The 11,828-nt window shown below is 54.1% G+C and overlaps 2 protein-coding genes across 5 annotated transcripts in view; one reads left to right on the plus strand and one right to left on the minus strand.

Moving 5' to 3' along the window:
* Positions 1-879, plus strand: part of CLCN1 (chloride voltage-gated channel 1) — a 29,013-nt gene extending 28,134 nt beyond the window's left edge. For all 4 annotated transcript variants that reach the window (XM_014858298.3, XM_070515044.1, XM_070515061.1 and 1 more), the window contains one exon: positions 334-879. In XM_014858298.3, coding sequence (XP_014713784.1) covers positions 334-705 — 372 coding nt within the window. In that variant the 3' untranslated portion in view covers positions 706-879. The remainder of the gene's footprint in view (positions 1-333) is intronic.
* Positions 880-2,485: 1,606 nt separating this feature from the next.
* FAM131B (family with sequence similarity 131 member B) lies at positions 2,486-11,704 on the minus strand. Its single transcript, XM_014858324.3, has 7 exons — positions 11,491-11,704; positions 8,801-8,910; positions 8,424-8,459; positions 8,019-8,112; positions 7,532-7,729; positions 5,893-6,036; positions 2,486-5,707 (listed from the first exon to the last, which is right to left on the minus strand). Exons 1-7 carry the CDS (start codon positions 11,516-11,518, stop codon positions 5,235-5,237), a joined length of 1,083 nt encoding a protein of 360 aa, XP_014713810.1. The 5' UTR covers positions 11,519-11,704; the 3' UTR covers positions 2,486-5,234.
* Positions 11,705-11,828: the final 124 nt, after the last annotated feature.

Consider the following 11,828-nt stretch of genomic DNA (forward strand, 5'->3'; position numbering starts at 1 on the left):
TAGAGAGGACTGCAAAGTCTATTATGGCCACAGTCCTGGAGGGGACATAGCTCTCCACCCCAGATGTGGCCCGTGGTCTGCCATGGATGGCATGGGTTTGGGTGGGGGTTCTGAGCATGAGTCAGGGTATCATAGGGTGTATTCTGGGGAGGGCCATGGGAAGAGGGAAGAAATGGGATGTGTGTGAAGAGGCCTAAAGGTCAATAGGAAGGGGCCAAAGGAGGACCCGGAAGGGGCATTGAGATTCACTGCCCTGTAGCTAGGTCTCACACTGCCCCATCTTCTTTCTCTTCTCAATTCCATACCCACTTTCCCTTTTCCTCTACTCTCCAGCTGCAGAAGGCCATTGAGGGGCACACCAAGTCTGGGGTGCAACTCCGCCCTCCTCTTGCCAGCTTCAGGAATACAACTTCAATTCGAAAGAATCCTGGGGGCCCGCCCCCTCCCACAGAGGCGTGGAGCCTGCCTGAGGATGGAACTAGGGCCACTGAGGCAGAGGATATGCCTCCTGCCTCCCCAGAGACCCCTGTGCTACCCCCCTCCCAAGAGCACCCCCTCTCCCTGGCTCCAGCCAAGGTGGAGAGTGACCTGGAGGAGCTGGAGCTGGTGGAGAGTCCGGGGCCAGAAGAGGAGCTGGCTGACATCTTGCAGGGCCCAAGTCTTCGGTCCACAGATGAGGAAGATGAGGATGAACTGATCTTTTGACTACCCCCCGACCTCTTCATGCAGACCGTCAAGAGGCCTGGGCCAGAGGACAGATTTGTGTGGAAGAGGGTATGTCCTGATGTTGGAGAGATCACAACAATATCCTGGTGCCTCCTGGGCATTTTAAAATGTGATAGTGACAGTCTTAGAAGAAGAGTCAGAATTTGGGCAGAGAGTAGCCTCGGTCAATTATTTAGGCCATGTCCTCCCATCCCCAGGACACGCAGGTGGTTCTAACCCCACTGAAGGGCCCCTGATACTCTGTGGGGCTTCCTGAGTATTCCTGGAGTGTGGGTAGGGGATACCCTGCCTATCTCTGCCTCCCCTCACTCCCCCATGATGCCCCAGAGTTCTCATCCCAGTGCCTTCCTGGCCTTGCCTACCTGTCTGTCAGTTTCCACAGGGGTTGGGTCAACGGAGGCCTGGAATGACTGTGGCCCTGTGGAGGAGGAGATGGGACCACTTCATGGACTGATGGCCCCAGGATACACTCTCAAACTGTCTACAGCTCATCCTCTCAAAGCGCCTCTCCTCTCCTGTGCTCCCACTTGCTCATATCCACTCCCTAAAATTTGCCTCCAGACTCCCTCCTGGCTCCCACTATCTGTCCCCAGGCAAGGGCCGTTACTAGGGCACTGAAAGGCCAGTTCCACTTGCCCCTCCTTTGTCCCCAATTTAAGCAGCAAAATGTGGATAAAGAGACTGTGAGGAGGAGCAGGCTGGAAGAGAGAAGGTCTCTTTGTGGAAGGCTCCATATGGAAAGGGCAAGGGCCTTGTTGCCAAACACTCATGTTGCCCCAATGATTTTAACTCCCTCCAGCAGAAGTCTGTCCTATCTCACATCACATCATCCTCCAGTTTCCAGGTCACTCCCTAGAGAATACCTCCCCCCCCCACTGTAGCCATTGATCTGTTCTGCCCACGGTCAGCTCTGCCCTCAAGCTGCTCTGGCTGGGGCTTCTCCTGCCAAGAACTAAGGCTCAGGGCAGCCAGGCCACTGGGTCACTCAGACACACCAGCCCTTCTTAGATGAGTTCTCTATGTTTCTCCTCTGGGGGGGACAGCTGGGGGTTCACTGTCAAGATGGCAGGCATCTCTGATGCTTTCCACACTTGGGAATTCAGATCCTTATCCTCCCTGAATCAGCAACAGGGAGCCTGCCATTAACCTGCCTTTCCTATAAAGTGGTCCCAGGTGCTCTGAACATCCCAAAATCCTCGCTTCCACACCCAAGGCCTTTCTTCCTCCCTCCTTTCATGCCTTCTTCCGTTCTGCAGTTGTATCCCCTCTTGGACATTCTCCTCCTTCCCCTTCCTTGTGCCCAGTCTCCATCACCCCAAATAAGACACTCATAGTCAAAGGTGCCACCACATTCTGTTTAGTGCCATTGAACACAGCCTGTAGCCCTCTCCAGCATACATCCTTTCCCCCTCCCCAGGCCAAGAGAGAGAGGCTGCAGCCCGGGGAGGGAGCCTGTGCCCATGTGTATATAATCTATAATATTTATATATAGATATTTATATATAATTCTTTCTGTAATATATGTCATAGAATCTCTCTTGGGCCTGGAGTGGGAATGTCACATTAAGATAACATGCTAAGACTGGCCATAAGAATGGATATTCCCCAGACCTGGAGGACGGAGGATGGGATGTACAGGTGGGAGCAAGGAGAAGGCAATAAACCCTTTCACCAAGATCCCCTCCTTAACACAAAGACAGGAAGGTGTGTGTGTGGGGGCGGGGGGGGGGGGGTAGGTGGGGCACTGGAGGGGAGGAATGGAAGATTTGGATTTTCCTTTAATAAAGTGAATTGAGAATGAAAGTGCACCCCCCCCACCCAAAGAAAATCATTTAGCAAGAGCATTTTCATTCACAATAATATAAAAACAGCCCTGTTCCAGGACTGCTGTAAAACGTGCTACACAGCCTTTAACCCCAAAGGAAAAGCAACCCTCCCCCACCCCCCACCAGCCTCTTCCTGCACATGCCCCTCCCCTCCCCCTAAAATAGGCTGTAAGCAAACCCCATGCACCCTGCCCCCAGCACCAGAGAGGCAGCTCCTCCCTCTACAAGAGTCTTAAGAGGGTCCCAGGCCAGCTCCTTGGGTCTTCTCCCTCCAGAGCGGAAGGGGAGCTCCTTGAAAACTGCAGACCCCCCACCTGACCTCTGGTCTGTAGTGATGTGCCGGCACCCAGGGATGCCTAGCCCCCACTCATGTATGAACCCTGCTAGATTCCTTCATGGTTTTAGCCACCTTTCAGCAGGGACTGGTTGCCTTCCTCGGGGAAGGGAGGGAGGAGACAATGCTACTTTAATCTACTTTTCCTAACTCCACAGGGCCCTGAGCAAAAGGAACTGTAATGAATGAACCCACTCACTGGAGTGGATGTCTGCTGTGGTCTGGGGGCAGAATAAGCGACATGAAGGGGATGAAACCAAGAGGAAAAGATGATGCATTGAGAGAGTAGGTGGCACAAGGCGCAGAAACAGGGACCCTGTAGGAGGAGGGAACCGTGAGCATGCAGAACCCCAAGGACCTGAAGCAGGAGTCTAGGGCCAGAGCCAGCAGCCAGCCAGGGCATGGTAGGCCACTTCCCAGAGCTCCTAGACATGGGGTCCTAGTGCCTCCTGAGTCACATGATTAAACACAGGTGGTGTTCTCTCCAGAGAGCTTCAGATTAGGTCAGTGACTCTGCACCCACCACGCCCACCATGTCTACTCCTGTTTCCTCCAAGAACCAAGCCCAGGCTAGCCATTTTCCCCCTCCCCTGGAAGATATGGGACCCCAGCCTCGGCTGCATTTCAGGAGCACGTGTATATGAAAGTGTGGACTCAAGGAGAGGGCAGGAACAGATGGACAGAAACACCCCAACTCTCAACTTCCTCATTCCAAAGAAATAGAAGTCTGGGCCTGGGGGTGGGGAGTAGTTTGTGGCCAGGGTCTGGGAGAGGGTGACAGCACTCCCTTCCCAGCATTGTGTAAAGTAGTAGGACCCCTGACAGAGTTTGGGTAGGACACAAGGCCTCGGAGCTGGAGCCTTAGACGGGCATGAGGGAAGAGGGCAGGTAGGACGATGACCCTCTCAGCTTCCTTCTCCAACCCAGGTTCTCCCTATGCCAAGGGCTAGGGATGGAGGACCACTGCAGCAGGGAGGGGCAGCGTGCTGGCCAGCTCCACAGCTGCTGCCTCTTCCCTCTGCACCAGTCCCCTGCCGTCAGGATCTATAGAAGTGTTGGGGCTTCACGTACGTGTGCAGAAGCCCCCACCGCAATGGAAACTGGGTCTGAGAGGGCAAGCAGTTTCAGGGGCCTACACCTCACTGCAAACCCATCCTGGAAGGAAGACTACTCTGATCCTCCTCTCTCCTTCTGCAAGAGGCCTGCAAAGGAAAAGGGAGGGAGGATGCCTGGGAGGCCCTCCTGGAGTCCTGGGAGGAGCTGACAAAGGGGCAAAAGGAGCCGAGTGCCCACAATGCTCCTCAGCAAACAACCCACCCAGGCTGGTGCCTCACAGCACCAAACTCCTCCCTCCAGCCCACTCAACCCTGAGTCCCCAAGAAGTTATAAAAATGTAGAAAAGGCAAAGAGAAAAGTGTAAACAGCTCCAGAGAATTAGGGGGGTAGATGGAGGGAGACACAGCCCTCATGCTTCCCCACCTGGCCAGGACACCTGCATTCTGTGTCGCCCCCTCAGGGTCAGGGCTCCCAGAGCAGAGGATGGAAGAAGGCAGAAAAGGGACACAAGAGCTGGAGCAGCCAGCCCCGCTGGGTCCTTCCCAGATCCTTGGGATCCTCCTTTCAGTCATGGGATAGTCAAGGTCCCAGAACAAGTGGCCATGTTTGTTTTGGTCTCATCAGTGACTCTGCGGTCTCTGGGCAGGCCTTGATAGAAAGAATCATGTTTGTGCCCCAGTGCATCCCAGCGGCCATGCCTACCTCCTCTGTGACTCCTGGTCTCAGAAGCCACGTCACCCACTGAGGCAGGCACTCCACCCACTAAGGAGGCATGGCCTTTACATTGCTTCCCCTGTGCCGTTGAGCCACATTCAACAGCCCCTGAGGTCTGTTCCTCTTAGTAGGGATGAGCTGGGGCCACAACCAGAGAAAACAGAGTCAGAAAAAGCAAGAGTGACATGAAGAAAGGAGGCCTTCAGACAGCCACAGTCAGGCTCCTGGAAGACGAAATCAGGGAGTGAAAAACTGAGATCCAGCTGATGGCCACGGGCCGCTCTGTCCTCCTGTCCTCTGATACACACTGGAGCTTCATCATCACAGACCCAGAAGCCCACAGGCAAGCAAAGTTCACAGCCATCTAGTCGCTCAGTCGCTGGACCTGTAGTTTCTATAGCGTAAACCTGGATAAAATCCCATCCTGGCCCTCTAGTTTCCTGGCGAGGACTGGCAGCTCCCGGGTTCCTCGAGGTCTTCTGCCCAGGTTTCAGCCGTACCGCTGGGGGAAGGGAGGGTAGTGTTGCAGCCATGCCCCTCAAGTGGGCATGGAAGGCAGGGCGTGGAGTGGGAGGAAGCTAGTTGTTGGCCTCGCCTTCCTCCTCATCAAAGGACTGCACACCTGAGGATGTGACATCAGACACCTTCCGGCTCAGAGCAGTGGACATCTCGGGGTCTTCTCGTGGGGAAAGTGACTCCAGGTCCCGGCATCCTGCATCCTCTTCCTCCTCGGGGGCCAATGGCCTCTTCTCCTCCTCCGCAGGGCCCCTTGCCAGGTCCACCCCGCCCACCCCTGGAGCCCAGTCAGTGTCTCCCCCCAGCAAAGGTGGAGGCTCCTGAGCAGAGTATCCTGAAGCAAGTTGGGAAGGCCCCATTTCATGCAAGCTAGGCTGTGAGTCATCAAATGCAGGGCCAAGATAGGATCCTGTAGCTGGAGAGGCAATGAGGGACTGGTCGCTTGCTTCCCAGGCATCCGATGACCCCAGACAGTACATGCCCTGGGACACATAGGAGTGAGGCCATCCATCCATGGGGGCTTGAGCGAGGGCATCTGGAAAGAGAATCATGGAAGTCAGTCGGGTCACAGAATATCAAGGGCAGCGACAATTGCCCTTAATATTCTGTACAGAGAATTGAGGGTAAAGCATGGAGGAGGGAGGAGTGTAGGAAAGCTGAGGTGAACAGAGATGAATGGAGTTAGCCTAGATGGGGTTGGATTCTGGAACCATCCCTCACCCTGACTCTCCATCAACTCCTGGTAGTTGTCACTGTAGTTGCAGCCCAATGGCTCCTGAGTGGAATTGACACTCACGTCCTCACCGTCCATGGAAGACCAGGCCATGAGTGTTGCTTCAGAGATGGCAAACTGTTCCATGACGCCTGGGAGAAGAAATGTAGTTAGTACAAAATATCTTCCAGGAACCCTTAGACACATGCATGGGGTAGGGGTACATCAGTGCAGCGCTGTTCAATAGAAATATAATGCAAGCCACTTAACGCAATTTTAAATTTTCTAGTAGCCATATTAAAATTAAAAAGAAACAGGTGAAATTAATTTTAATAATGTATCTTATTTAACTCAATATATAGAAAAAATTATCATTTCAATATATAATCCATATAAAATTATTAATGAGATATTTTACATTCTTTTATTCACGTGAAGTCTTTTAAACCCAGTTGATATTTTACACTTACAGCATATCTCCATTCGGACTGGCCACATTTCAAGTTCTCAATAGCCACATGTGGCCAGTGGCTACTGTATTGGACAGCACAGCCTTTGTATATGCCCCGAAACAAGGCAAAATCGTGGGGGACTTCCCAGAAGGTCAGATTTAGGCTTCCTAGGGGAAAGAGTTGGGGGTCTTCTGGTGAGATATCCTAAGGGATTGAAATTAGGGATTTCCAGAAGTTTATCTTTGGAAGTCTTTAGGAATGGCAGTTAGTATTAGGTAGTTGAGGACAGAGGAATCTAGATGGAAGGGCTCAAGATCAACAGAGAATGCCCAAGGGAGCACCATGGGATTGTAGGTCCACAGTGGTATCAAGTTGAAAGTTCAAGGGATTGGAAGAAGAGAGGGAGGATAGAATAGTGGGAATGGGTAGAGTTGGGAGTCCTCGTTCTACTCCAAGCCATGAGTAAGTCGAAGCTTACATTGCTAGCTGCCCTCTACTACCCTCCCACTCGCTGTATATTTGTCTCCTCTTCCCACTGATATTTCTTCTATCACCAACACAAAGATACCTCCCATCTCTCCCAGATCTATCATTCTTCCTAGGTATCTTATAGAGACCTGCCACCAGGGCTTGGCCACCATTGTAAGTTCACTATATGCCTATCTTGTACCTATACTTCTTTCCTAGAATGGACTCTCTTGTCTACACCACCCTGTCCTCACCCAGGCCCCTTCATATTCTAGAAGCTGTCACAAGTAATGAGTCCAGTAAGTGAATCCATAACTGCAATGTGCTGGTGGGCAAAGGCTCAAAAAGACTCCCAAAGCCTTCCTTTCTTTTTCCTCAAGAAACATAAGTAGAAGCAGAGCCTTTCAGAGTCCAAGGTCCCTGCCTTTCTTTCTTGTACTGAGGGGGTCCAGGGTTAGATAGTCCCACCATGTAGGAGAGAGGGCATCTGGGACATGTGGACCCACAATCCCATGTGATTCCCCTCAATTTCTCAGATGATAATAAAAATGTTAGAGGGCATTTATGACAATTAATAAGTCAAAGTACTTGAAATTAGAACTGATTGGGAAATTAAGTCTTATGGTCATCATATGGTTAGAGTCAATCCTGTCATAGGGGATCAGGATGGAGGGTCAGTCTCTGGGCATCCGAAAATGTGTCTCCTAAGGGTCCAGGGAACAAGTACCTGCCAGGAAACGTGCCTCCTTCTCGCCATCGCTGAGGTCAGAGTAGGCATCTGTATCCCTGCGCACCGCCTCGTGGCTGTGTTGGGGCTGAATGGCTGGTGCCTTCCCCCAGCCTTGCCACTCAATCATGTGGGCCACCCGGCCTTGCCCCATGGCTGTGGGCTTTGTCACATGGTCCTTCATGCTTCTCGAAATCCCTGAGGGGCCAGACATTCCCCACATCCTCCAGAATATCACACAATATCCATTCCAAATCCTTCCCATTATCCACACCCAAGTCCCATGGGACTCCATCCCATCGGGGGGTGGGCCCCCCCTAGGACTCTGTATACAAGGGGCAGACTGGAAAAAGTTTCACAGAAAGAGCAAATAGGTCAGGGGAAGGGTGATGAAGGTCATCTTCAGGCCTGAAGGAGTAGGGAGAAGGAGATCAGGAGCCTATAAGCATTCCCCTGTCTGGATGCATCCCCAGGTCAGGAGTCTCACCTGAGAAAGATGACTTGGCCAGGGCCCCAATGCCATAGGCGTTAGAGTTTCGCTTAAGCTTCGGAAGAATGGAAGTGGTGTCCTCCATGGAGAGCTGGGAGAGGGAATGTGGGAAGAGGAGCAGAGGAAGAAGAGGGTATGGGGTGCTTTATATGTGGCGGGTTCATGGTTTCCACAAGGAAGGATCAGAGCTAGGGCAGGTGATAAGGAAACCATTATACCCAGGAGTCCCAAGGAGGCATATCCCCCAAACACCCGTGAAAGTTTAGGGGGCAGGCAGAGAATGTGTGGGCTCACAGTGCCTGTTGGAGTCAGGGAGCACTGTGTTCTGTAGATGGCCTATGGGAGAATACAAGGAAGAGAAGTTCGGGTGCTTTGGGGAGGTCTGGGGGCAACTGTACTCACGTTGATGCCGTCCCAGGAGAAATCAGTTCGGGTTTGCTGTGAGGAGAGAGGAAAAGGAGTGGGTATCTCAGGCACTTCCAGGAATGCAAGTAACCCCTCCTTCCTCAGAGGGACTTCCAGAAATGTGTGAAGTAGGGAAGGCTTTCCTGAGATTAACATAGGGAAATAGGATCTCAGCATGGAACATTTGGCTTGTATTTTGAGGGAAGTGGAGACATGTTGTATAAAAGTGTCAGTCTGAAGGAGTGTTTGGAATGTTGTCTCAGAATTTAGGAAGATCATGAAAGGACTAGGCAGCTAGGAATCTTTGTTTATGACGGTTCCTGGGGTCTTTGAGAGGTCCTTTGGTGAGGGGGCAGCTGAGCAGGAGGCCTCACCTCTGTGGATGGCCGGTGGAGGCTGCTTCCATGCAGTGAGCTGGTGCTGTCCATGTTGATTTGGTCGACATCCTTCAGGCCCTTCCAATCCACTGCAATCACCTCATTCCCTGAAGTGGCCACAGGGTTAGTCGCTCCACCTTCACCTCCAAATGTCCCACCCAAAAGGCCCCTCATTGGTCTCAGAACACTGAGACCACACACTGGGGCATCCCCTCCAGACCCTCCCTTCCCTCCAGCTACCACTCTGTCCTCTGATTGCCCGTTTCCTTTTACATCCCTACTCTCCCCAAATATTTGGTAGGAGAAATCATAATGCTGAGCCAAAATATTCAGTTTGAGCTCAAATAAGAATAGCACACTCAGAAAACGTGTTATATTCCCTTATTTGTTGTTGTTTGAATGGAGGGGTGGTCAGTGGTTGGTTTTAGAGGAAAACAGTTCTTCATTCTGTCCTGAGGAATCTCGGAGGGTTTCTACATGGAAGGACGTGGGAGCTGTGCTTTTCACTTACTATGTTACTACAAATCAGGGCAGAGCTTCTCCAGGTGAGCTCTCTGTGTGCGGGCTTTCTTATGTGTGAGGTGGAAGGACTGCATCTTCCCTAGTGGACCCTCCACGCAAGTTGGTCAATTTGTCTAACAGGAAGGATGTTTGGTGGGAATAGAGGCGGGAGTTGGGTGTGGGAGTTGGGTGTGTCCTCCCAGAAGCGGTGAAAGCAGAGTGAGATGGACTGCTGGGAGACAAGTGATGTATTAAAGGGGAGCAGAGTGGGACAGAGGGAGGAGAGCAGGGCACTATTTAAAATGGGAACTAAGAGAATTGGAATTCAAGTCAAAGAGAAGACAAAAGACAATGGGAGGGGGTGGACAAAGTTTGAGGGCTGACTGGGAAACCGCAGGGCCAAGGAGGATGATAACTGTGAAGGCGAGGCCAGAGCTGGTTGTGAAGGGAGATTGCTGGGATGAGGCAGGGGGTATCTACTGGGAGGCTTGGGGAAGAACCCGCTGGGTAGTTACAGAGGGATTCAAGCATCAGATGGCTGCTGAACCATCTGACCTTATAGATCCTTTCTACACGTGAAGTTTTATGATTCTGAATTTAGGGTTAGAGGCCCATTCTTGAGAAGGGGAGAACTGAGTGGAGTCTGGGGCATGAGGAGGCATTTAGCGTGCGACAGCCTGGTTTGTGCAAAAGGAAGGGATTGTGGTTAACAGGTCTGAGGGAGGCAGGACCCCTCCAAAGTGGGCCTGCTTTCTTTTGGGGCTACAAGGGAGTGGCGAGATGGATCAGACCAGAGGCTGTGGCTGGGCGGGTAGCGGAAAGATGAACATCTGGGCATAGAGAGCAGCGGCAATGGGGCAGCCAGAGAACAATCTCTGAAGAGAGGAGAGATGGGGAGGGCAGAGTGGGTGAGAGGGGAGGGGGGACGTGGCCTTTGTAGAGGAGGGACAGCTGAGTCAGAGCCGTGGGGGGCAGGGAGGGGGAGGGAGACAACCCCGAGAAGAGGTGAAAGCAGAAGAGGAGTGGGGTATCCATGGAAATAAATCGGGTCTCAGAGAAATCAGGCTTCCGGAGAGTGAGTTTGTTTGTAATAATAATACGAATTATTCTCTCAGCCTGAGGTCACTGGGGCGTGTAGGCGGGAGAAATTGGGAGTTGGAATGGGAAAAATTGGGGGGTTTGGGAGAGGGCTGGATTAATTTGTTGAGCTGTGAGAGTGGAGTGACTGCTTGGGGTGGGGGTAAGGGGGCGGTAGCAAGGCAAGGCTGAAGGGAGAAGACGAATTAGGAGGCGCCTCTGCGCCCTTCCCCAGTCAAAGGTAAATAAAGAGCCGGCCCCGCCCCGCCAGCCCCCGCTGACAGGTGCAGTCAGGTCCTGGGGTTCCTTCCCCGGGCCGCTCCACCCTCCTGAGAGCGGGTTCCCGACCCTTCTCGGTCCCTCTAAACCCTTCCCTCCTCCCCGCTCCACCGCTTTTCCCCTCCACCCCAGCTCAGCCCGGCCCCATTCCCTCCGGGCGTGGAACCCGTTCCCCTCCCCAGGCACCAGGCTCAGCCCGCCCCCGCCCCGAAGGGAAAATGCACGTGAACAAAGCAAATCGGGGGAGGCAAGAATGACAGAAAAAGGCAACTGAGAGGGAAAGAGATGGGGGCAAAGCACCCAAGCCAGATGGAGCCTGGCGGGGGGGTGGGGGCTGGAGATTGGGGTACATGCGAAAGATAGTTGGGACTGAGATTGAGGCTGGGGGTTCTTAGAAGGGGGGCTGCTCCAGAAATGGACGGGGGCGAGGAGGCGCTGGGGAAGGCAGAGTGAGGAGGATGGCCTGGAGGCGGAGGGTGAGGGGACTGGAGAGTAGAGGAGAGCGACGGAGGAGAAAAGAGGAGGTTGATGGAGAGATGATGGAGAGAGGGACCGCGCCTGCGGGAGGGCGATGGAAGGAAGCTGGAGGGAGATGGAGAGAACGAATCGAGCCAGAGGGATGCAAGCCCTGGAGGAGCGAGGGGAGAGCGGGGAGAAGAGAGGAATGTAAGGACCGCGAGGGCAAGGAGGGAAAGTGAGGGAGCGAAGCCGGGCAGGGCGGGCGCCGAGAGAGGTCCCCAGAGGGACGCGGAGAGAGATGGGGGAGGGGGTCGGAGGACCCGACCGGGACGAGCCTACCCTCGCCCGCCCCCGCCCGCCGCGGTACCCACCCACGGTCCGGGAGCCGATGCAGCCCATGGCTCCGGGGCCTCCGGGGCCGGGCCCTTAGCGCCGTGGGGCGGGCGCTGGGGGGAGCACCAGGAGCCGCGCCGCCGCCCCAACTGCTCTGCAGCGCCGCGGCTGTCTCCGCTCCGCTCCGCTCCCCCCTCCTCTCTCCATCCCTCCCCACGGCAGCCTCCGTCGCCGCCGCCGCCGCCGCCGCCTGGCTCCCCCGCCCCGGCTCGGCTCGCGGCCGGGGAGGGGGCGGCCCGGGGATTGGCTGCGCCCGGCACCTCCCCGCCCCTGCCCCCGATCCGGCCGCCCCGCTCCCGGAGCACCGCGCGGCGCT

The sequence above is a fragment of the Equus asinus genome, chromosome 1 (assembly GCF_041296235.1).
Source record: "Equus asinus isolate D_3611 breed Donkey chromosome 1, EquAss-T2T_v2, whole genome shotgun sequence".
NCBI classification, from domain to species: Eukaryota; Metazoa; Chordata; class Mammalia; order Perissodactyla; family Equidae; genus Equus; species Equus asinus.